The sequence below is a fragment of the Aedes albopictus genome, chromosome 3 (genome assembly GCF_035046485.1).
Source record: "Aedes albopictus strain Foshan chromosome 3, AalbF5, whole genome shotgun sequence".
Classification (NCBI taxonomy): domain Eukaryota; kingdom Metazoa; phylum Arthropoda; class Insecta; order Diptera; family Culicidae; genus Aedes; species Aedes albopictus.
Window position 1 is genome coordinate 64,463,792 of NC_085138.1, and position 22,387 is coordinate 64,486,178.

At 38.4% G+C, this 22,387-nt stretch overlaps 1 protein-coding gene across 3 annotated transcripts; it reads left to right on the forward strand.

Moving 5' to 3' along the window:
• The first annotated feature begins 438 nt into the window (after positions 1-438).
• On the forward strand, positions 439-21,290 carry LOC109425047 (ammonium transporter Rh type A). Of its 3 annotated transcripts, none has more exons than XM_062842198.1 (6): positions 439-1,030; positions 18,684-19,471; positions 19,535-19,744; positions 19,806-19,899; positions 19,987-20,221; positions 20,371-21,290. In XM_062842198.1, exons 1-6 carry the CDS (start codon positions 853-855, stop codon positions 20,414-20,416), a joined length of 1,551 nt encoding a protein of 516 aa, XP_062698182.1. In that variant the 5' UTR covers positions 439-852; the 3' UTR covers positions 20,417-21,290. The 3 variants fall into 3 exon arrangements, with proteins under 3 accessions (XP_062698182.1, XP_062698183.1, XP_019555801.3); XM_062842199.1 differs by having other exon boundaries at positions 446-1,030; positions 19,987-20,159; XM_019700256.3 differs by lacking the exon at positions 19,987-20,221 and having other exon boundaries at positions 464-1,030.
• Positions 21,291-22,387: the final 1,097 nt, after the last annotated feature.

Below are 22,387 nucleotides of genomic sequence, written 5' to 3' on the forward strand. Positions count from 1 at the left end.
AACCTTCTTATCAGGCAACAATTTGGTTCAAATGAGGGTAGTTTCACCGATGAGCGGCACCAATCAAAAACGAGGTGTACAGCAAACAAAACAACATCGGTTATTCCACCGTATATGCCGGCACCCCACATGCTAAGTAATATTCAATTTTAGATTGCAAGTGCGAATTCTCATTCTCCTTGATGTCTCCCGTCCCGTCGAACCGCATCCCATCGCGGCCGTAACTGATTTACGCGGCCTCTGAACGGTTTGCATAATCTATTTACCGGAGCCTTTTCACCTCTCTATATTCACTTTGCTCTGCGACGAGATTACACAGCCTCTCGGGTGGCAATGAAATTCGCTCCAGCTCCACAACATTCTAGCCATCACTTTGTATGTATGGTCCTGGTCCATAAAAGGGGTTGCTTACCGTACAATTTAGACCTAATTTATCACCACACACTAGACAAAGTCAGGCCCGGCCGGGCCGACAGTTGGTGAGAGCGCTACTCTTCTGCACGCTACGGTTTGGGGGTGGGGGACCTGGATACAGCCAGGAGATAATCCACTTCAGAAATTTGTTTGCTGTCCATCAAAATAATCGTCGTAATCGTAATGCTGCCGTACGCGAATCCCGTGTCGTCCCATCATCAGCGCCAGAAGCAGTACCAGCATGGTTTCAGTTGGATTCGGCCGGTCAATTCAGTCGGCAAGAACGATCGTCGGGGGATCAGTCTACCGCGAGCCGTTGAACGGACAGCAGGGCCGGTGAAAAATTCGGACGAAAAGATTTTTCTTTTAACATCTGTCGGCCGTTGTCGGTTGGTTAACATTGAACTGTGCAAGAAGTGACCACGTGATCTAAGAAAAATGCATACTCCCGGGTCGTCTGTGTCCGGATATGTGCTTCTGCTGCTAGTGCAGATAGTGTTCATTATCGTGTTTGGATTCTTCACGGAGTATTCTAAGGAGTTACTACCAAAAAATGCCACCGTTTCCGCTGCGATGGAGGAAGGCCATGAGGAGCAGCCGCTGCCAAAGTATCCACGTGAGTATTGGAATAGTGCTGGAGAATGATATGATTTCATCATTGTTCCAAATAATATGAAACAAATTAAGAAATATTGAAATTGATCAGTTAACAGGAATCAATTATTATTTACTGAAATTCACATAGCTCCAGAAGAAATTTAAAATTTAGCCCCAAAATTTACATTACTAATTTATATCTTTCTTATCTCCACGGTATGTACTACATTACCACTAGATCTCGCTTTGCATTTTCAACTTAATTTTCTAAGAGGTACATATTTTACCAAAAGGAAATCAGAGCCTAAAACAAACATCTCGGAAATTTTCTCGCTGCAAATCGAAATCAGCTTATTGGTCCCAGACATCGAATGAGCACGTATGGTAAAGTTGATTAATAGTACCAATTGAAGTCGGATAATTATCGCAATATGCTATTATGCAAACTCATTTGACACTTTTGACACAGTTCGCTCACACGATTTTGCGAATAATAACTTTTCTACAAAACATCAGAATATCGTAGTCATACATGAAAGTTGATTTGTATTATTATATGACTTTTCCAGATGGATCGCAATATGATAAAAATAACATCATATGCAATGAAAGTTGTCCCTCCGCCGTACATATATGGTATTGTAACTTAAAATAGTACATACTGGTTGTTTGGGTTCTTACTTTGTAGTCGCATACTTTGGAACAAAGTTGAGCAGGGCCTAACATAAAAGCTGCGTGTAATACAGGTTTACCAACTTGGACCTGCATTTGAACAAATGTTTGGACCAGCATACGAATTCTGAAATTAAATTCCTTTGTTGGTGAGCAATGGAAGAAGATGTCTTCGCTTCGAAGAAATTATGCACCAGAATCCGGCCTCTGAAGACTTTGAAACTTTAGTAACGGCGTGATCAGATATTTTTGTCACAGAAATACCGACGGTGTCGACTAGGATTGTACCTCGACCGACTCGGGAGAGGCATCCACGCTTACCACAACACCACCGACATTGCTTAGGCTTCGCTCGGGCCAATCAATGATACCTCAACGAAATTGATCAGTTTGACAGTTGCGGTAGCTTTTCATTCTACCGCAGAAACGAAAGTTTTCTCCTAAGAAGAAAAAGTTGGTACACATTCTCCAGCTTTTCTTTTGTAAAAGTATGTAATCATATTTTTTACAAATTCTCGTTTTACGTCATACATAGTACAATGTAAAATGTGTAAAATAAGCTTGAGAACATGAAAAAATAGTACTAACACAGAGAACAGACGTTTAAGCTCGAACAAAATACGTCGAAATCGTGTGTAAAGGATTTAAGTGTACCTCAACGCCACCAACGGAGACTGACCCACATATAAAGTCGATTTGACTCCACAATGACAGTGTTCATCGTTAAAATACACTAGCCTGCAAAGCGACACGAGCGCCGAACGGCCAAGAACGGCGAACACTGGAAACAAAAATGACAACACAACAATGTTGGACGCTGGCACCACGCAACGGGAGCATAAAGGCATACTCTGATATGACCGTTACAAAGTTTTACACAAGCCAGAAAGCAAAGATAGACGTTTGTTCTCTGTGGTACTAATTACCAAAATTATAACATTTTCTGTAAAACGTGTATGTATCCTTTAAAGAGGTTTGCCGTGACTATGATTACAGTCCGGCTCAACTGAAAGAACAAACTCAATACAAAACCGTTACTAGAGGCAGGGTGTTAGGTTCCTGAGTGCAAACTTTTTAAAGGGTGTTAGAGGACCATAAATGGAGAAAAAAATTGTTCTACGCATATGGTCAATTCTTAACCGTTACGTAGTTATTGAACTTCCCATATTTTTGACTCTTATTGCCTTAACTGACTATAACTTTGAAAATGGTCAAATTTATCGAAGTTTTTTGACCCATATTCGAAATATTATTGAATTTTCTATCAAATGGCATCTTTGAATCGATTGGTTCTGTTAAATAACTAAGTTTTCTAGAGCAAATAGCTTAAAAATTGTGTGTTTTAAATTATTTTTGTCAATTATCTTTGAAAAATGCGTAATAATTTAAAATTCTTTCTTAGGCAAAGTTTTGGCCCCTGTTCCACTCTACAATTCGTTCTTTGACATCAAACTTCTGTCTCTTATCGTTTTGCTGCAATTTCAATTTTAACATCGCATTTCAGATTATAAATTTGCAACTGTCATGGAAAACACTTGTTTGCGCATTGTGCCGCACATTTAAATCAAAATTGCAAGAAAACGATAAGAGCTAGAAGTTTGGTGTAAAAAACGAATTGTAGAGTGTAACAGAGGCCACAAAATACACTATTTTTAGCTATTTCGCTCTAGAAAACTTAGTTATTTAACTAAACCAATTGTTTGAAAGATGCCATTTGATAGAAAATTCAATAATCTTTCGAATAAGGGTAAAAAAAACTCCGATAAGTTTGACCATTTTCAAGTTATTGCCAGTTAAGGCAATAAGAAACATGGGAAGTTCAATAACTACGTAACGGTTGAGATTTGACCATATGCATAGAACAAATTTTTTCACCATTTATGGTCCTCTATCACCCTTTAAAAAATTTGCACTCAGGAACCTAACACCCTGTATAACCTTGTGATGAAGTTTGTGGCTTATAACTTCAAATTGATCATTTTTCCTTTCATTTAAGTGAAAAAGTAGGCAAAAACTAGCAGGAGCCAGAAAACCTACATTTATGGAAAGGTTGACACGCTATACGATATATTCGCTTACATTCCGTAGTAAATATTGCTTAAACTTCCTTTTGAACAGGATTGTATTCGTTATGCCTTTAATGTCAGAAGCAATGGAGTTGAACTTTGAAGGGCCATAGTTTGTTATGCAGATAAGGCCCAGGTTCGTGTTCGCTCTGTTTCTCAACAGTTCATGTGCATGTCTTGTGGTACGTATATTTGCTCTGTTTGGAAATTCAATGTTGTGATGAAAGTTACGATTGTTCAAAGCATTGTGTACATACATGACAGTGTTAAAATCACGTAAACCAAGAATTGGAATAACATTATGATGCAAATCAGTGTAAAGCGACAAATTAAAACACACAATTTTTAAGCTATTTGCTCTAGAAAACTTAGTTATTTAACTAAACCAATCGTTTCAAAGATGTCATTTGATAGAAAATTCAATAATCTTTCGAATAAGGGTAAAATAAACTGCGATAAATTTGACCATTTTAAAGTTATAGCCAGTCAAGGCAATAAGAGTCAAAATCAAGGGGAGTTCAATAACTACGTAACGGTTGAGATTTGACCATATGCGTAGAACAATTTTTTTCACCATTTATGGTCCTCTATCACCCTTTAAAAAGTTTGCACTCAGGAACCTAACACCCTGTATATCTAGAAAAAGTTTCAAAGACAAAACTGATTGAAAACTGAACGACTCCTTAGTTCACATCTACAACTTTACTGAAGACATAAACACGCTCATTTAAAAAACTAATTTCATTCTCGAATTCTGTTGCTAACTACAATGTTTAAGTCCATATACGGTGACTCATTTGTTTGCGGCGACCACTAAAACTGTTAGCTTCAATGATACATTATCGAGAGCTCAGAACAAACTCGTGATTGACCAGAAGCAATGACAGTGTACAATGAATCAACTGAACGGTTGACTAGTTGTGATTATATAGACATTCTCACTGTGAGAGCTCACTATAACAGTACAATAACGGCACCAGCCACGTCCTTGCGCCAGATTGGCAGAGGGAAGGAATATTAGTATGTAGCAGTCTATGTTATGTGAAAGTCCGCTTGTGCCGCTGTGTCTCCAACAAAGGCTGCAGGAAGAGTTACTTGCCAGTAAGAAAAGTATTGTTATATTAGGATTGGACCACTCGCGTCCCACTTAAACTGCCGCAAACGCCGACCCACACGTGAAATCTCTCGTCCGATATTGATCAAAAACCTTTTTTGGGCAATAGTCTACAAGAGGGGGAGTGGTTCTAAGATTACCAAAAATGGGTCTACGTAGTTTATGAACTGCGTCTTAAATACTTGGGAAAAAAAAACAACGCATTAAATAGCAAAGTTGTTATATGGTACACCACAAAAAAGAGAATGGCCGGCAGGTAATGAAGTGATAATCACATAAATTACAGTTTCGTCTACTTTGAAATAACTGAAAAAGAAGTGACTCAGAAGCAGCTAGTCTTGTTTTACTCTGAGTTCTACATCACCTAGCATACAGTTAATATCGGGATTAGATACAAGATAGAAAATGAATATGAAACGTACTCTGCGAATTTGGTCAGGTGGGTATATTGACATCAGATGAAACTAATGCCGTTTTTCTTTATTATCCAGTTCCAACCTGGGTTGGAACTGGATCAGATCACAGTTTCAACCCCAACCCGATTTCGGTTTCGCTTGTACTAAACTTTGTTTGACGTTGTTTGTTTACACATTTTCCGCCAATCCAGTTCCAACCCAGGTTAAAAAAGAAAAACGGCATAACTTATGTTGAATTTGAATTGAGTAAAATATGCGAAGTAGTTATGAAGTGTTTACGTAGGTTAACGATTTACATTATTCCTAAATTCGTAAATGAAAGAACGAACGAATTGCTTCAAATGATGGAACCTCAAATGCGGTTTCTACGACAGTTTTTGTACCCTTGATCGACGATAATATGTAATGATTTGTGGTCAAGATCGAAGGATGCATATCAAATACATACAGCAATCCAAATCATAACTGCACAGCTATGGCTCAAGTTTATTTAAATAGTATAGCGGAATTACAAACTCATAATTGTGAGAGTGTGACCCGTAATTGTGTGATGAGTGTATAACAAAGATATTATTTCATCTGTGGTATATGACATAACTGATAACACACAAAATCGGCACAAGACGACAATGGTTTTAATTAAATATGTATATTTTATATGTGAATGCGTTGAAAGATAGCTGCTCAATTCTATTTGGTAGTAAAGATAAGCAGAGCAGTGCAATCCAAACGTTGCATATAAAATATGGGCCATTGACGTTGTTTCGTAGGGGAGAGTGCTCCAAAGCGAATCGAAAGAATAAAATGTATCAAGGTAAAAACGATGTCCAGCTTCGGGCATGGAACGGATTGCTACGAAATATAACATTTCCATAATCATTTTGTTGTAATTTGCATGTGGAAAATCAACGTTATTTTCCTTCGTTTTTACGATTTTCCATCTAACTCTGAAAATGGCGCGTCCAGAGTGGTCATTAGTCAACAAGCTACAAGATTTGAAGTCACATTAGGTTAAAGAGTACATGTTTTTGTTTATGAAACATGGGCGCCTCCTTCTTCTTCTTCTGCTTCTGGGTGCTCTTTTGCTACAAAAGAGCGGAAAATGGCGCAGCGATCTAGCGCTATATTGCCAGTTAATTTTTCGTTTATACACTGAAGTTTTTTTTTACGCGGTCCGTCCTAAAAAAAACCGCGTTATTTCAAGACCCGTCGTAAAAAAAAACCGCGTTATTTCAAAAACCGTCGTAAAAGAAATCCGCGTTTTTTCAAAAACACGCGTAAAATAGTCAGCACCACATCTAACGTGACTTGACTTTTTTACGACGTTTTTTGAAATACCTAACGCGGTTTTTTTTACGACGGGTCTTGAAATAACGCGGTTTTTTTTACGCGGGACCATTACCGTCGTAAAAAAAAACTTCAGTGTACTCCGATGGAGTTTACTTTCTGGTGAGCACACCGCGAACACGATCGATCGTGTCGATCGCTGCAGTCGTACTGGGGCGCCTCCTTATATGCAGCCAAGGAGACAGTTTATGAAGACTTTTGGCTGTTAATTGTTGTTGCTCCTCATTGTGAAAGACGAAGTGGTGCATGACAGTTCTCCGAATTCCATTACCCCGAATTACATTACCTCGAAGGACCCATGTCCCCGAATTCCATTATCCCGAATATTTGAACTATCTTGGTTGAAAAAACTTTACACTACCGTGAAAATAAACGCTATTTTTTGCTGTGAGAATATGTATCTAAGCACATCTCGCGACCCCCCAGTCTGTTTTCACCCCGCTTTGCGTAGAACAATCGCTGCAGTTGAAAAAATCACTGATCAGTATAATTAAAAGAACAGCCAATTGCCAAAAAAAATAAAACATCTCTATTGAACAATTAGTTTTGGATCATATGGCCGAAAAATAATGAACAAATGTTGCCACTCTTCCATATAACAGTATAGCTTGAAAAAATACCCTATGATTAAAAGAAGGAAAAATCTTTAAAAAATTCCTTAAAATAATAACTAGATCGAATAGCCTATTTTTGAAAGGAGGATACATATCTGATGATCTCTTAAGCAGTTAGAGTGCCAAAAACTTGTTCAGTAGTAAAGTCAGAAAGAACAGCATATGCTCAAAGGAAGGAAGGAAAGAAAATGCTACAAAAAATATTGAAAATGTGGTAAACTACTTGGTCCACCGTTAATTATCCAAAGCGGTTCTGCAGATAGGTTTGTGGATAAATCATTCGGAGTAATGAGTCGTTCGGGGTAATTGATCATTCGGGGTTATGGGGTATCGGGATGCTTCGTTGGCATAGTCCCCTCGTTCGGCCTATCTCAACGTTAACCAAAAACTCAAACAAACACGCATAACTGGATATCGGAAAAGCTATGCGTCAAACAACTGTAACATTTTGTTTCAATTTTAGCACTTTGGAGCATCAATTCAATAAAAATGTCACTTTGTTTAGCTTTTGTAGACGCCATGATTCTTCGGCTTAGTGAGTAGTCTATATACATGATCATAAATGACATGATTCTGGAACATTTCGAATTGGCTTTTCAATAAATGAACATTTGATGTGACGGTCAAAGACGCTATTTTGAACTTGTATATTTGTTTTCAACGAATAATAACTATTTTACAAATTGAGTATGGGCCGAATATTGAGGACAATTTTTTCACTATGTACCCATATCTTGGCCCATCAGTAAAGTGACGTCAACAACACCGATAAAGTGACGTCAACAACATTGCTTGCGTAAGAACCAGACAGAACGAACAGGAAGAAAGATTTTTTTGCGCCGATAACTGTAAAAAATATAACACAATAATAGGGTTGCGTTGTTTTCGTTACTAAATTAAGAAAGAACTTTAGTTTTAAAGTTTTTTGAAAATTTGGCTCCGAAAATGAAATTTATAAGTAAGATTGGTGAACAAACAGAGATAATACTTCAGCAGAAATATTGAAAAAATGAGATAATAAGTGGTTCTAGTGCATGGAAAGCAATAGGCCAACGTTGTATCCACTAATAGGCCAATTTTTGTACCATAGACCAACGTTGCATACCATCGCATCAAATCTTTTCAACTTAATTACGTAAATTCTTGAATATTTACGTTAGTTTACTTCCAATTGGTGAAACATGCATTGCCTAGAGTGTGTAATAGGATCAACATTGTATTTCTAGTGCTATTAATTCATGAGTTATGGTCAATATTGTCAAGGCGGCTTGCAAATTAGGCCAAGGAATGGTACATATACCCTGGAATTCGGGGCAATGGAATTCAGGTTAATGGAATTCGGGGAAATGTCCTAAAGCCGCCCAAGGCAGCCAAGAAAATTTCCATTACGAAAAGATTCTGGACTCACCAGGACTTGAACTCGTATGTTTTTTGCTGAATGAATACCCGCGCGTTTACCGCTTGGACCATGGTTTCCCAACCTTCGTTTCGCGACCCCCAACTGCAGCGATTGTTCTACGCAAAGCGGGGTGACAACAGACTGGGGGGTCGCGAGAGCCAAGGTTGGGAAGGCGATGCTTGGACTTAAAGCTTTAGAATGTAGAGCTGTACGTTTGGGTAAAAAGTATGGTTCATACATTGGTGCATTTCTAAGATGGATTGAATGATAAAAATCGATTTTTACCAACCGTATTCAGAAAATGGAGCAAGAAAATAAACAGAATCTATGTACTTTGTATGATGAAAATGACTAACCAGGGATACAACATAAGACCTTGTGCATCTAAATCTAAAGCTAAATTACGATTGAAATCCAAATTCGCAGATTTAGAACTTCCTTTGAGCCTTCTTTCGCCTAAAGGATGATAATCACCAAGAGTGCTTTTTATATTGCAACTATTTTGGAACTTGTGTGAAAAACAGCTCAATAAATGAACCAGAAATTATGCTTCCCTGAACTCAGAACTAATCTGTGCAAATACGTCATTCCAAGGAAGGCTCACCGTATTGAACGAAGACATGATAATGTTCAACAGTTTTCAATAAGGCTTAATACAGTATAATAACAAGAAATTGACATTTAATACGTTACCAAGTGGTACAGAAGCTTTTCTTCCTAGTTTCTGTAAGAAAGTCATCATATATTAGAATATTAGTATGTAGCAGTCTATGTTATGTGAAAGTCCGCTTGTGCCGCTGTGTCTCCAACAAAGGCTGCAGGAAGAGTTACTTGCCAGTAAGAAAAGTATTGTTATATTAGGATTGGACCACTCGCGTCCCACTTAAACTGCCGCAAACGCCGACCCACACGTGAAATCTCTCGTCCGATATTGATCAAAAACCTTTTTTGGGCAATAGTCTACAAGAGGGGGAGTGGTTCTAAGATTACCAAAAATGGGTCTACGTAGTTTATGAACTGCGTCTTAAATACTTGGGAAAAAAAACAACGCATTAAATAGCAAAGTTGTTATATGGTACACCACAAAAAAGAGAATGGCCGGCAGGTAATGAAGTGATAATCACATAAATTACAGTTTCGTCTACTTTGAAATAACTGAAAAAGAAGTGACTCAGAAGCAGCTAGTCTTGTTTTACTCTGAGTTCTACATCACCTAGCATACAGTTAATATCGGGATTAGATACAAGATAGAAAATGAATATGAAACGTACTCTGCGAATTTGGTCAGGTGGGTATATTGACATCAGATGAAACTAATGCCGTTTTTCTTTATTATCCAGTTCCAACCTGGGTTGGAACTGGATCAGATCACAGTTTCAACCCCAACCCGATTTCGGTTTCGCTTGTACTAAACTTTGTTTGACGTTGTTTGTTTACACATTTTCCGCCAATCCAGTTCCAACCCAGGTTAAAAAAGAAAAACGGCATAACTTATGTTGAATTTGAATTGAGTAAAATATGCGAAGTAGTTATGAAGTGTTTACGTAGGTTAACGATTTACATTATTCCTAAATTCGTAAATGAAAGAACGAACGAATTGCTTCAAATGATGGAACCTCAAATGCGGTTTCTACGACAGTTTTTGTACCCTTGATCGACGATAATATGTAATGATTTGTGGTCAAGATCGAAGGATGCATATCAAATACATACAGCAATCCAAATCATAACTGCACAGCTATGGCTCAAGTTTATTTAAATAGTATAGCGGAATTACAAACTCATAATTGTGAGAGTGTGACCCGTAATTGTGTGATGAGTGTATAACAAAGATATTATTTCATCTGTGGTATATGACATAACTGATAACACACAAAATCGGCACAAGACGACAATGGTTTTAATTAAATATGTATATTTTATATGTGAATGCGTTGAAAGATAGCTGCTCAATTCTATTTGGTAGTAAAGATAAGCAGAGCAGTGCAATCCAAACGTTGCATATAAAATATGGGCCATTGACGTTGTTTCGTAGGGGAGAGTGCTCCAAAGCGAATCGAAAGAATAAAATGTATCAAGGTAAAAACGATGTCCAGCTTCGGGCATGGAACGGATTGCTACGAAATATAACATTTCCATAATCATTTTGTTGTAATTTGCATGTGGAAAATCAACGTTATTTTCCTTCGTTTTTACGATTTTCCATCTAACTCTGAAAATGGCGCGTCCAGAGTGGTCATTAGTCAACAAGCTACAAGATTTGAAGTCACATTAGGTTAAAGAGTACATGTTTTTGTTTATGAAACATGGGCGCCTCCTTCTTCTTCTTCTGCTTCTGGGTGCTCTTTTGCTACAAAAGAGCGGAAAATGGCGCAGCGATCTAGCGCTATATTGCCAGTTAATTTTTCGTTTATACACTGAAGTTTTTTTTTACGCGGTCCGTCCTAAAAAAAACCGCGTTATTTCAAGACCCGTCGTAAAAAAAAACCGCGTTATTTCAAAAACCGTCGTAAAAGAAATCCGCGTTTTTTTTCAAAAACACGCGTAAAATAGTCAGCACCACATCTAACGTGACTTGACTTTTTTACGACGTTTTTTGAAATACCTAACGCGGTTTTTTTTACGACGGGTCTTGAAATAACGCGGTTTTTTTTACGCGGGACCATTACCGTCGTAAAAAAAAACTTCAGTGTACTCCGATGGAGTTTACTTTCTGGTGAGCACACCGCGAACACGATCGATCGTGTCGATCGCTGCAGTCGTACTGGGGCGCCTCCTTATATGCAGCCAAGGAGACAGTTTATGAAGACTTTTGGCTGTTAATTGTTGTTGCTCCTCATTGTGAAAGACGAAGTGGTGCATGACAGTTCTCCGAATTCCATTACCCCGAATTACATTACCTCGAAGGACCCATGTCCCCGAATTCCATTATCCCGAATATTTGAACTATCTTGGTTGAAAAAACTTTACACTACCGTGAAAATAAACGCTATTTTTTGCTGTGAGAATATGTATCTAAGCACATCTCGCGACCCCCCAGTCTGTTTTCACCCCGCTTTGCGTAGAACAATCGCTGCAGTTGAAAAAATCACTGATCAGTATAATTAAAAGAACAGCCAATTGCCAAAAAAAATAAAACATCTCTATTGAACAATTAGTTTTGGATCATATGGCCGAAAAATAATGAACAAATGTTGCCACTCTTCCATATAACAGTATAGCTTGAAAAAATACCCTATGATTAAAAGAAGGAAAAATCTTTAAAAAATTCCTTAAAATAATAACTAGATCGAATAGCCTATTTTTGAAAGGAGGATACATATCTGATGATCTCTTAAGCAGTTAGAGTGCCAAAAACTTGTTCAGTAGTAAAGTCAGAAAGAACAGCATATGCTCAAAGGAAGGAAGGAAAGAAAATGCTACAAAAAATATTGAAAATGTGGTAAACTACTTGGTCCACCGTTAATTATCCAAAGCGGTTCTGCAGATAGGTTTGTGGATAAATCATTCGGAGTAATGAGTCGTTCGGGGTAATTGATCATTCGGGGTTATGGGGTATCGGGATGCTTCGTTGGCATAGTCCCCTCGTTCGGCCTATCTCAACGTTAACCAAAAACTCAAACAAACACGCATAACTGGATATCGGAAAAGCTATGCGTCAAACAACTGTAACATTTTGTTTCAATTTTAGCACTTTGGAGCATCAATTCAATAAAAATGTCACTTTGTTTAGCTTTTGTAGACGCCATGATTCTTCGGCTTAGTGAGTAGTCTATATACATGATCATAAATGACATGATTCTGGAACATTTCGAATTGGCTTTTCAATAAATGAACATTTGATGTGACGGTCAAAGACGCTATTTTGAACTTGTATATTTGTTTTCAACGAATAATAACTATTTTACAAATTGAGTATGGGCCGAATATTGAGGACAATTTTTTCACTATGTACCCATATCTTGGCCCATCAGTAAAGTGACGTCAACAACACCGATAAAGTGACGTCAACAACATTGCTTGCGTAAGAACCAGACAGAACGAACAGGAAGAAAGATTTTTTTGCGCCGATAACTGTAAAAAATATAACACAATAATAGGGTTGCGTTGTTTTCGTTACTAAATTAAGAAAGAACTTTAGTTTTAAAGTTTTTTGAAAATTTGGCTCCGAAAATGAAATTTATAAGTAAGATTGGTGAACAAACAGAGATAATACTTCAGCAGAAATATTGAAAAAATGAGATAATAAGTGGTTCTAGTGCATGGAAAGCAATAGGCCAACGTTGTATCCACTAATAGGCCAATTTTTGTACCATAGACCAACGTTGCATACCATCGCATCAAATCTTTTCAACTTAATTACGTAAATTCTTGAATATTTACGTTAGTTTACTTCCAATTGGTGAAACATGCATTGCCTAGAGTGTGTAATAGGATCAACATTGTATTTCTAGTGCTATTAATTCATGAGTTATGGTCAATATTGTCAAGGCGGCTTGCAAATTAGGCCAAGGAATGGTACATATACCCTGGAATTCGGGGCAATGGAATTCAGGTTAATGGAATTCGGGGAAATGTCCTAAAGCCGCCCAAGGCAGCCAAGAAAATTTCCATTACGAAAAGATTCTGGACTCACCAGGACTTGAACTCGTATGTTTTTTGCTGAATGAATACCCGCGCGTTTACCGCTTGGACCATGGTTTCCCAACCTTCGTTTCGCGACCCCCAACTGCAGCGATTGTTCTACGCAAAGCGGGGTGACAACAGACTGGGGGGTCGCGAGAGCCAAGGTTGGGAAGGCGATGCTTGGACTTAAAGCTTTAGAATGTAGAGCTGTACGTTTGGGTAAAAAGTATGGTTCATACATTGGTGCATTTCTAAGATGGATTGAATGATAAAAATCGATTTTTACCAACCGTATTCAGAAAATGGAGCAAGAAAATAAACAGAATCTATGTACTTTGTATGATGAAAATGACTAACCAGGGATACAACATAAGACCTTGTGCATCTAAATCTAAAGCTAAATTACGATTGAAATCCAAATTCGCAGATTTAGAACTTCCTTTGAGCCTTCTTTCGCCTAAAGGATGATAATCACCAAGAGTGCTTTTTATATTGCAACTATTTTGGAACTTGTGTGAAAAACAGCTCAATAAATGAACCAGAAATTATGCTTCCCTGAACTCAGAACTAATCTGTGCAAATACGTCATTCCAAGGAAGGCTCACCGTATTGAACGAAGACATGATAATGTTCAACAGTTTTCAATAAGGCTTAATACAGTATAATAACAAGAAATTGACATTTAATACGTTACCAAGTGGTACAGAAGCTTTTCTTCCTAGTTTCTGTAAGAAAGTCATCATATATTAGAATATTAGTATGTAGCAGTCTATGTTATGTGAAAGTCCGCTTGTGCCGCTGTGTCTCCAACAAAGGCTGCAGGAAGAGTTACTTGCCAGTAAGAAAAGTATTGTTATATTAGGATTGGACCACTCGCGTCCCACTTAAACTGCCGCAAACGCCGACCCACACGTGAAATCTCTCGTCCGATATTGATCAAAAACCTTTTTTGGGCAATAGTCTACAAGAGGGGGAGTGGTTCTAAGATTACCAAAAATGGGTCTACGTAGTTTATGAACTGCGTCTTAAATACTTGGGAAAAAAAACAACGCATTAAATAGCAAAGTTGTTATATGGTACACCACAAAAAAGAGAATGGCCGGCAGGTAATGAAGTGATAATCACATAAATTACAGTTTCGTCTACTTTGAAATAACTGAAAAAGAAGTGACTCAGAAGCAGCTAGTCTTGTTTTACTCTGAGTTCTACATCACCTAGCATACAGTTAATATCGGGATTAGATACAAGATAGAAAATGAATATGAAACGTACTCTGCGAATTTGGTCAGGTGGGTATATTGACATCAGATGAAACTAATGCCGTTTTTCTTTATTATCCAGTTCCAACCTGGGTTGGAACTGGATCAGATCACAGTTTCAACCCCAACCCGATTTCGGTTTCGCTTGTACTAAACTTTGTTTGACGTTGTTTGTTTACACATTTTCCGCCAATCCAGTTCCAACCCAGGTTAAAAAAGAAAAACGGCATAACTTATGTTGAATTTGAATTGAGTAAAATATGCGAAGTAGTTATGAAGTGTTTACGTAGGTTAACGATTTACATTATTCCTAAATTCGTAAATGAAAGAACGAACGAATTGCTTCAAATGATGGAACCTCAAATGCGGTTTCTACGACAGTTTTTGTACCCTTGATCGACGATAATATGTAATGATTTGTGGTCAAGATCGAAGGATGCATATCAAATACATACAGCAATCCAAATCATAACTGCACAGCTATGGCTCAAGTTTATTTAAATAGTATAGCGGAATTACAAACTCATAATTGTGAGAGTGTGACCCGTAATTGTGTGATGAGTGTATAACAAAGATATTATTTCATCTGTGGTATATGACATAACTGATAACACACAAAATCGGCACAAGACGACAATGGTTTTAATTAAATATGTATATTTTATATGTGAATGCGTTGAAAGATAGCTGCTCAATTCTATTTGGTAGTAAAGATAAGCAGAGCAGTGCAATCCAAACGTTGCATATAAAATATGGGCCATTGACGTTGTTTCGTAGGGGAGAGTGCTCCAAAGCGAATCGAAAGAATAAAATGTATCAAGGTAAAAACGATGTCCAGCTTCGGGCATGGAACGGATTGCTACGAAATATAACATTTCCATAATCATTTTGTTGTAATTTGCATGTGGAAAATCAACGTTATTTTCCTTCGTTTTTACGATTTTCCATCTAACTCTGAAAATGGCGCGTCCAGAGTGGTCATTAGTCAACAAGCTACAAGATTTGAAGTCACATTAGGTTAAAGAGTACATGTTTTTGTTTATGAAACATGGGCGCCTCCTTCTTCTTCTTCTGCTTCTGGGTGCTCTTTTGCTACAAAAGAGCGGAAAATGGCGCAGCGATCTAGCGCTATATTGCCAGTTAATTTTTCGTTTATACACTGAAGTTTTTTTTTACGCGGTCCGTCCTAAAAAAAACCGCGTTATTTCAAGACCCGTCGTAAAAAAAAACCGCGTTATTTCAAAAACCGTCGTAAAAGAAATCCGCGTTTTTTCAAAAACACGCGTAAAATAGTCAGCACCACATCTAACGTGACTTGACTTTTTTACGACGTTTTTTGAAATACCTAACGCGGTTTTTTTTACGACGGGTCTTGAAATAACGCGGTTTTTTTTACGCGGGACCATTACCGTCGTAAAAAAAAACTTCACTGTACTCCGATGGAGTTTACTTTCTGGTGAGCACACCGCGAACACGATCGATCGTGTCGATCGCAGCAGTCGTACTGGGGCGCCTCCTTATATGCAGCCAAGGAGACAGTTTATGAAGACTTTTGGCTGTTAATTGTTGTTGCTCCTCATTGTGAAAGACGAAGTGGTGCATGACAGTTCTCCGAATTCCATTACCCCGAATTACATTACCTCGAAGGACCCATGTCCCCGAATTCCATTATCCCGAATATTTGAACTATCTTGGTTGAAAAAACTTTACACTACCGTGAAAATAAACGCTATTTTTTGCTGTGAGAATATGTATCTAAGCACATCTCGCGACCCCCCAGTCTGTTTTCACCCCGCTTTGCGTAGAACAATCGCTGCAGTTGAAAAAATCACTGATCAGTATAATTAAAAGAACAGCCAATTGCCAAAAAAAATAAAACATCTCTATTGAACAATTAGTTTTGGATCATATGGCCGAAAAATAATGAACAAATGTTGCCACTCTTCCATATAACAGTATAGCTTGAAAAAATACCCTATGATTAAAAGAAGGAAAAATCTTTAAAAAATTCCTTAAAATAATAACTAGATCGAATAGCCTATTTTTGAAAGGAGGATACATATCTGATGATCTCTTAAGCAGTTAGAGTGCCAAAAACTTGTTCAGTAGTAAAGTCAGAAAGAACAGCATATGCTCAAAGGAAGGAAGGAAAGAAAATGCTACAAAAAATATTGAAAATGTGGTAAACTACTTGGTCCACCGTTAATTATCCAAAGCGGTTCTGCAGATAGGTTTGTGGATAAATCATTCGGAGTAATGAGTCGTTCGGGGTAATGGATCATTCGGGGTTATGGGGTATCGGGATGCTTCGTTGGCATAGTCCCCTCGTTCGGCCTATCTCAACGTTAACCAAAAACTCAAACAAACACGCATAACTGGATATCGGAAAAGCTATGCGTCAAACAACTGTAACATTTTGTTTCAATTTTAGCACTTTGGAGCATCAATTCAATAAAAATGTCACTTTGTTTAGCTTTTGTAGACGCCATGATTCTTCGGCTTAGTGAGTAGTCTATATACATGATCATAAATGACATGATTCTGGAACATTTCGAATTGGCTTTTCAATAAATGAACATTTGATGTGACGGTCAAAGACGCTATTTTGAACTTGTATATTTGTTTTCAACGAATAATAACTATTTTACAAATTGAGTATGGGCCGAATATTGAGGACATTTTTTTCACTATGTACCCATATCTTGGCCCATCAGTAAAGTGACGTCAACAACACCGATAAAGTGACGTCAACAACATTGCTTGCGTAAGAACCAGACAGAACGAACAGGAAGAAAGATTTTTTTGCGCCGATAACTGTAAAAAATATAACACAATAATAGGGTTGCGTTGTTTTCGTTACTAAATTAAGAAAGAACTTTAGTTTTAAAGTTTTTTGAAAATTTGGCTCCGAAAATGAAATTTATAAGTAAGATTGGTGAACAAACAGAGATAATACTTCAGCAGAAATATTGAAAAAATGAGATAATAAGTGGTTCTAGTGCATGGAAAGCAATAGGCCAACGTTGTATCCACTAATAGGCCAATTTTTGTACCATAGACCAACGTTGCATACCATCGCATCAAATCTTTTCAACTTAATTACGTAAATTCTTGAATATTTACGTTAGTTTACTTCCAATTGGTGAAACATGCATTGCCTAGAGTGTGTAATAGGATCAACATTGTATTTCTAGTGCTATTAATTCATGAGTTATGGTCAATATTGTCAAGGCGGCTTGCAAATTAGGCCAAGGAATGGTACATATACCCTGGAATTCGGGGCAATGGAATTCAGGTTAATGGAATTCGGGGAAATGTCCTAAAGCCGCCCAAGGCAGCCAAGAAAATTTCCATTACGAAAAGATTCTGGACTCACCAGGACTTGAACTCGTATGTTTTTTGCTGAATGAATACCCGCGCGTTTACCGCTTGGACCATGGTTTCCCAACCTTCGTTTCGCGACCCCCAACTGCAGCGATTGTTCTACGCAAAGCGGGGTGACAACAGACTGGGGGGTCGCGAGAGCCAAGGTTGGGAAGGCGATGCTTGGACTTAAAGCTTTAGAATGTAGAGCTGTACGTTTGGGTAAAAAGTATGGTTCATACATTGGTGCATTTCTAAGATGGATTGAATGATAAAAATCGATTTTTACCAACCGTATTCAGAAAATGGAGCAAGAAAATAAACAGAATCTATGTACTTGGTATGATGAAAATGACTAACCAGGGATACAACATAAGACCTTGTGCATCTAAATCTAAAGCTAAATTACGATTGAAATCCAAATTCGCAGATTTAGAACTTCCTTTGAGCCTTCTTTCGCCTAAAGGATGATAATCACCAAGAGTGCTTTTTATATTGCAACTATTTTGGAACTTGTGTGAAAAACAGCTCAATAAATGAACCAGAAATTATGCTTCCCTGAACTCAGAACTAATCTGTGCAAATACGTCATTCCAAGGAAGGCTCACCGTATTGAACGAAGACATGATAATGTTCAACAGTTTTCAATAAGGCTTAATACAGTATAATAACAAGAAATTGACATTTAATACGTTACCAAGTGGTACAGAAGCTTTTCTTCCTAGTTTCTGTAAGAAAGTCATCATAAAAGAACGTATTCAGTAAAACATTATTTGTTTCTATACACCCTCTCCAGATTTCCAAGACATCCACGTGATGATCTTCATCGGTTTCGGATTCCTGATGACGTTCCTCAAGCGGTACGGTTTCAGTGCTTCGGGCCTGAACTTGCTAGTTGCGGCCCTTGCCATCCAGTGGGCCATCATCATGCGCGGTTGCTACGAAATGGAAGACGGAAAGATTCCTCTGTCATTGGATAACCTGATTGGTGCGGACATTGCCGCTGCTGCTGTGCTGATCAGCATGGGTGCTCTGCTGGGTCGTACAACGCCGATGCAACTGCTGGTCATGGCCATAATCGAAATTGCTGTTTTTGCGGCGAACGAGTTCCTGCAGATCGAACTGATGAGAATCGCTGATGTCGGAGGATCGATCACGGTGCATGCCTTCGGAGCTTACTTCGGACTTGCAGTGAGCTTTATCCTGCGACCCAGCAAGGAGAACGCCAAAACTGGAGCCATGGAGTGTTCGTCGTACAGTTCGGATATCACAGCCATGATTGGAACGATTTTCCTGTGGATCTTCTGGCCGAGCTTCAATTCGGCACTGGTTGATGGTGCGGAACAGGAACGAGCAATCATCAATACCTATCTCTCGCTGGCTGGCGCAACCGTTACCACCTTTGTACTGTCGGCCTTGGTAGCGCACGAGAAAAAGTTCGATATGGTCCACGTGCAGAATTCAACCTTGGCTGGAGGCGTAGCCGTTGGATCCATTTGTAATCTGCTGATCCATCCATTCGGAGCAATCATGGTGGGAGTAATTGCCGGAGTTATCTCGGTCCTTGGATATCGATTCCTAACGGTAAGATGTCATAATTTCTGCTTGATAATGGAATGAATGAAATCATGAATTTTCATTTTACAGCCAGCAATGTTGTCCAATTTGCGTATTTCTGATACTTGTGGAGTCAACAACCTGCACGGAATGCCAGCTCTTCTCTCAGCTGTATTTTCCGCCATCTATGCTTCCCTGGCCACAACTGAAACATACGGAAACACGTTAACCAGCATATTCCCGGCAATGAAGCAGAATTCTACGCTGACCGAGGAAGATATGCACGAAATGGTCATTGGGGTGAGAGCTATAATGCCTATCAGGAAAAAATCAAAATAATTTTCAATACTCTAAATTACAGGGCTACGGTCGAAGTGCTGCCAAACAAGGAGCTTTTCAATTGTTTGCCATCTTACTCACGGTGGTGATTGCCATTGTTGGGGGTCTCTTCACAGGTACTTAAAATTGCCCACAGTGTTCAGCTATCAAATTAACAAACTAACCCAACTAGATTATTCTGAACTAACCTTACACTAACCCAGGTCTTGTGCTGCGACACCATTATTTTGGAGGCATCCTGAAACCGAGGGATCTCTTCATAGACGACCTCTGGTGGGGCGTTGAACCACTGGAACCAGATACCGGAACCATACAAAACGTCATGGATACGCCACGAGTCACTCACCCAACTGTGCGATTATCCAGCTCACCACAGGTTCCGTTTATTATCCTCAAAGCGGATATCATATTCAAGCGAGCAAAGAAGAAATTCAACAAGTAATTCGGCCTTCACCCCCTCAAAAACTGTGTCCACGTTGTGTTTGTGTGTTTGCTTTATAAAATTTTGACACTGTTCTTTTACAACCAAATTTATCTTTCACTGAAGTTAAATCTAATTTCTGTACTTTCGTACTTCTTTCCAACAGGCCTAGTCCTGAAGTCGCCGACCATGCGCCAACTGGAAAAGGATGAACACCACAAGGACGACGCCTACTGGGAAACGCCTGCTGAATGCAATGCTACGGAAACAGCCAAGTCGTGTTAGTTGCGTTCTACACGGAACATTTAGACTCTTGTGAAGAGTGCCCAGTCAGTATTTTATAAAACAAAAAAACTAAACACAATATGTGTAAAACAATGTATACGAGCTTGAAATGAGTACAATATAACTGCACTATGCGCTAAGCGGATAAGTGCCATAAAAGTTGAATAAAATTCTACTAACCTTTGGAAATAAGTCGTTTGCAATAATTATCACCTTTAAGATAACGGGTGTCCACTAAATAACGAGAATGGTTTTAGCAACTGATTAAAAAATTACAAGCGCCCATAGAGAAAAGTTTTTTTATGCAAAACAATCATCTATCTATCCACAAAGTCAGCGTATTTTTTATTTTGTTTCAACTTATTCTGTTCTGTAGAAAACGACATTGAAACAGGAAGCACTAGTTAAGCGCCTTGGACGGCTCTACCGATTGCTAAAAAAACCGTAAAAAAGTTAAAAGAAAACCTAAAATCTGTCCAGTTTTGAATGAACTCTACAACCTGGCATCCCTAGAAACAGATCCTGATGGAAATAGATGTAAACTAGCTAAATCAATAAGCATGAAATCATTTCACATCATTAAACGTACTTTTGCGTCATGGGCTGGATAAATCAATAGAATGCCGTGTAAAATATCAAATATTCACATCAAATCACATTTACACGTTGGACAACATGTAAATGGTTTGTTATAAAATAAAATAGCACACAAAAAGGTCAACAATGAACCGCAGTGCACAAATTACATTGACACGTTTTTATGATACAGAAAAATGGCATTTTTTGGAAATTTCAATAAACGTCATTTACGAGAAAAGGCTGCCATCAAAGCAGTAAAACCAGTCAGTATCCCCAATTTTTTTTCCTATTGTTGTTTGAGTGTGTAGATGCTAAAGGTAGCTTGGAAGTCAATTATTTCAACTAACTATTTCACAGATGCAGAAAATGCGTGAAAGTTAAATTTTAAAAGTCGTACAAAGCAGTTGCTCCAACATCACTACACAAATATGCTGTACAAATTACTACGTTCAATTTTCTAAAATTTTATATTTTTCCATGAAAGTACAGTGTTAAACCTTTATGATAGATAGATTCAGATTGCCGTTTTTGAAGATCATATATTTTTAAGAGCACTTTGGAAGCATTCTCATTATTTAGTGGACACCCGTTAAGATAAAATAAATAATAAGTTGCAAAACTACCGCTTCTTGGTCACGTCCAATGCAATACTCGACAGGTCACGCTTTACTAGGTTCACCCAGCACTCTGAGCTCCAACCCTTCTTGTGTCAACCGGATCAGTAGCGAACATCAACTGGATGCTGGGTTCGTCGAAGAGTTCAGCGATCTCGTGATTTATTTCGCGCCACACACCGTTCTCCTGCGTACCGCCGAAGATCGTGATTCAGGTCCTCTTCGAGGATACTCCATCTCTCTGGAAGTTTTTACATTCCAAATGGTCGTCTTTTTTGTAGGTTTTGAGCTGATTAATAACAACCGTTCCTTTTCTCAGCGTGAGAGCTGTTTCGCTGTTGCTCCCTGCTGCGCTGGCGTAGTCGTTTACTTCATTGCCTTTCTGCCCTACTCCTTTGATTTTTTTTTCACTTTTCAGGTGTTCATTGAAGTGATGCTTCCACCTTTCAATCATCTCACGTCCGTCTGTAAAGAGACCGCCGTTCTTTCTCCACACATGCTCACGTGGCCGTTATGGAATGCATTGAGCTTCTGGTGGAATTTCCGCGTTTCTTGAGAACGACACAGTTGTTCTATTTCTTCTTTCTTCAAGTGGCGTTTTGTTTTTTTTTTTTCATATAGGACGGGTCTCATTTTTTTCGCTTCTGTTTGTATCGTCACACTTTGACCGGGTTCCATACTGCTCCAAAACCACCATGCACCTCA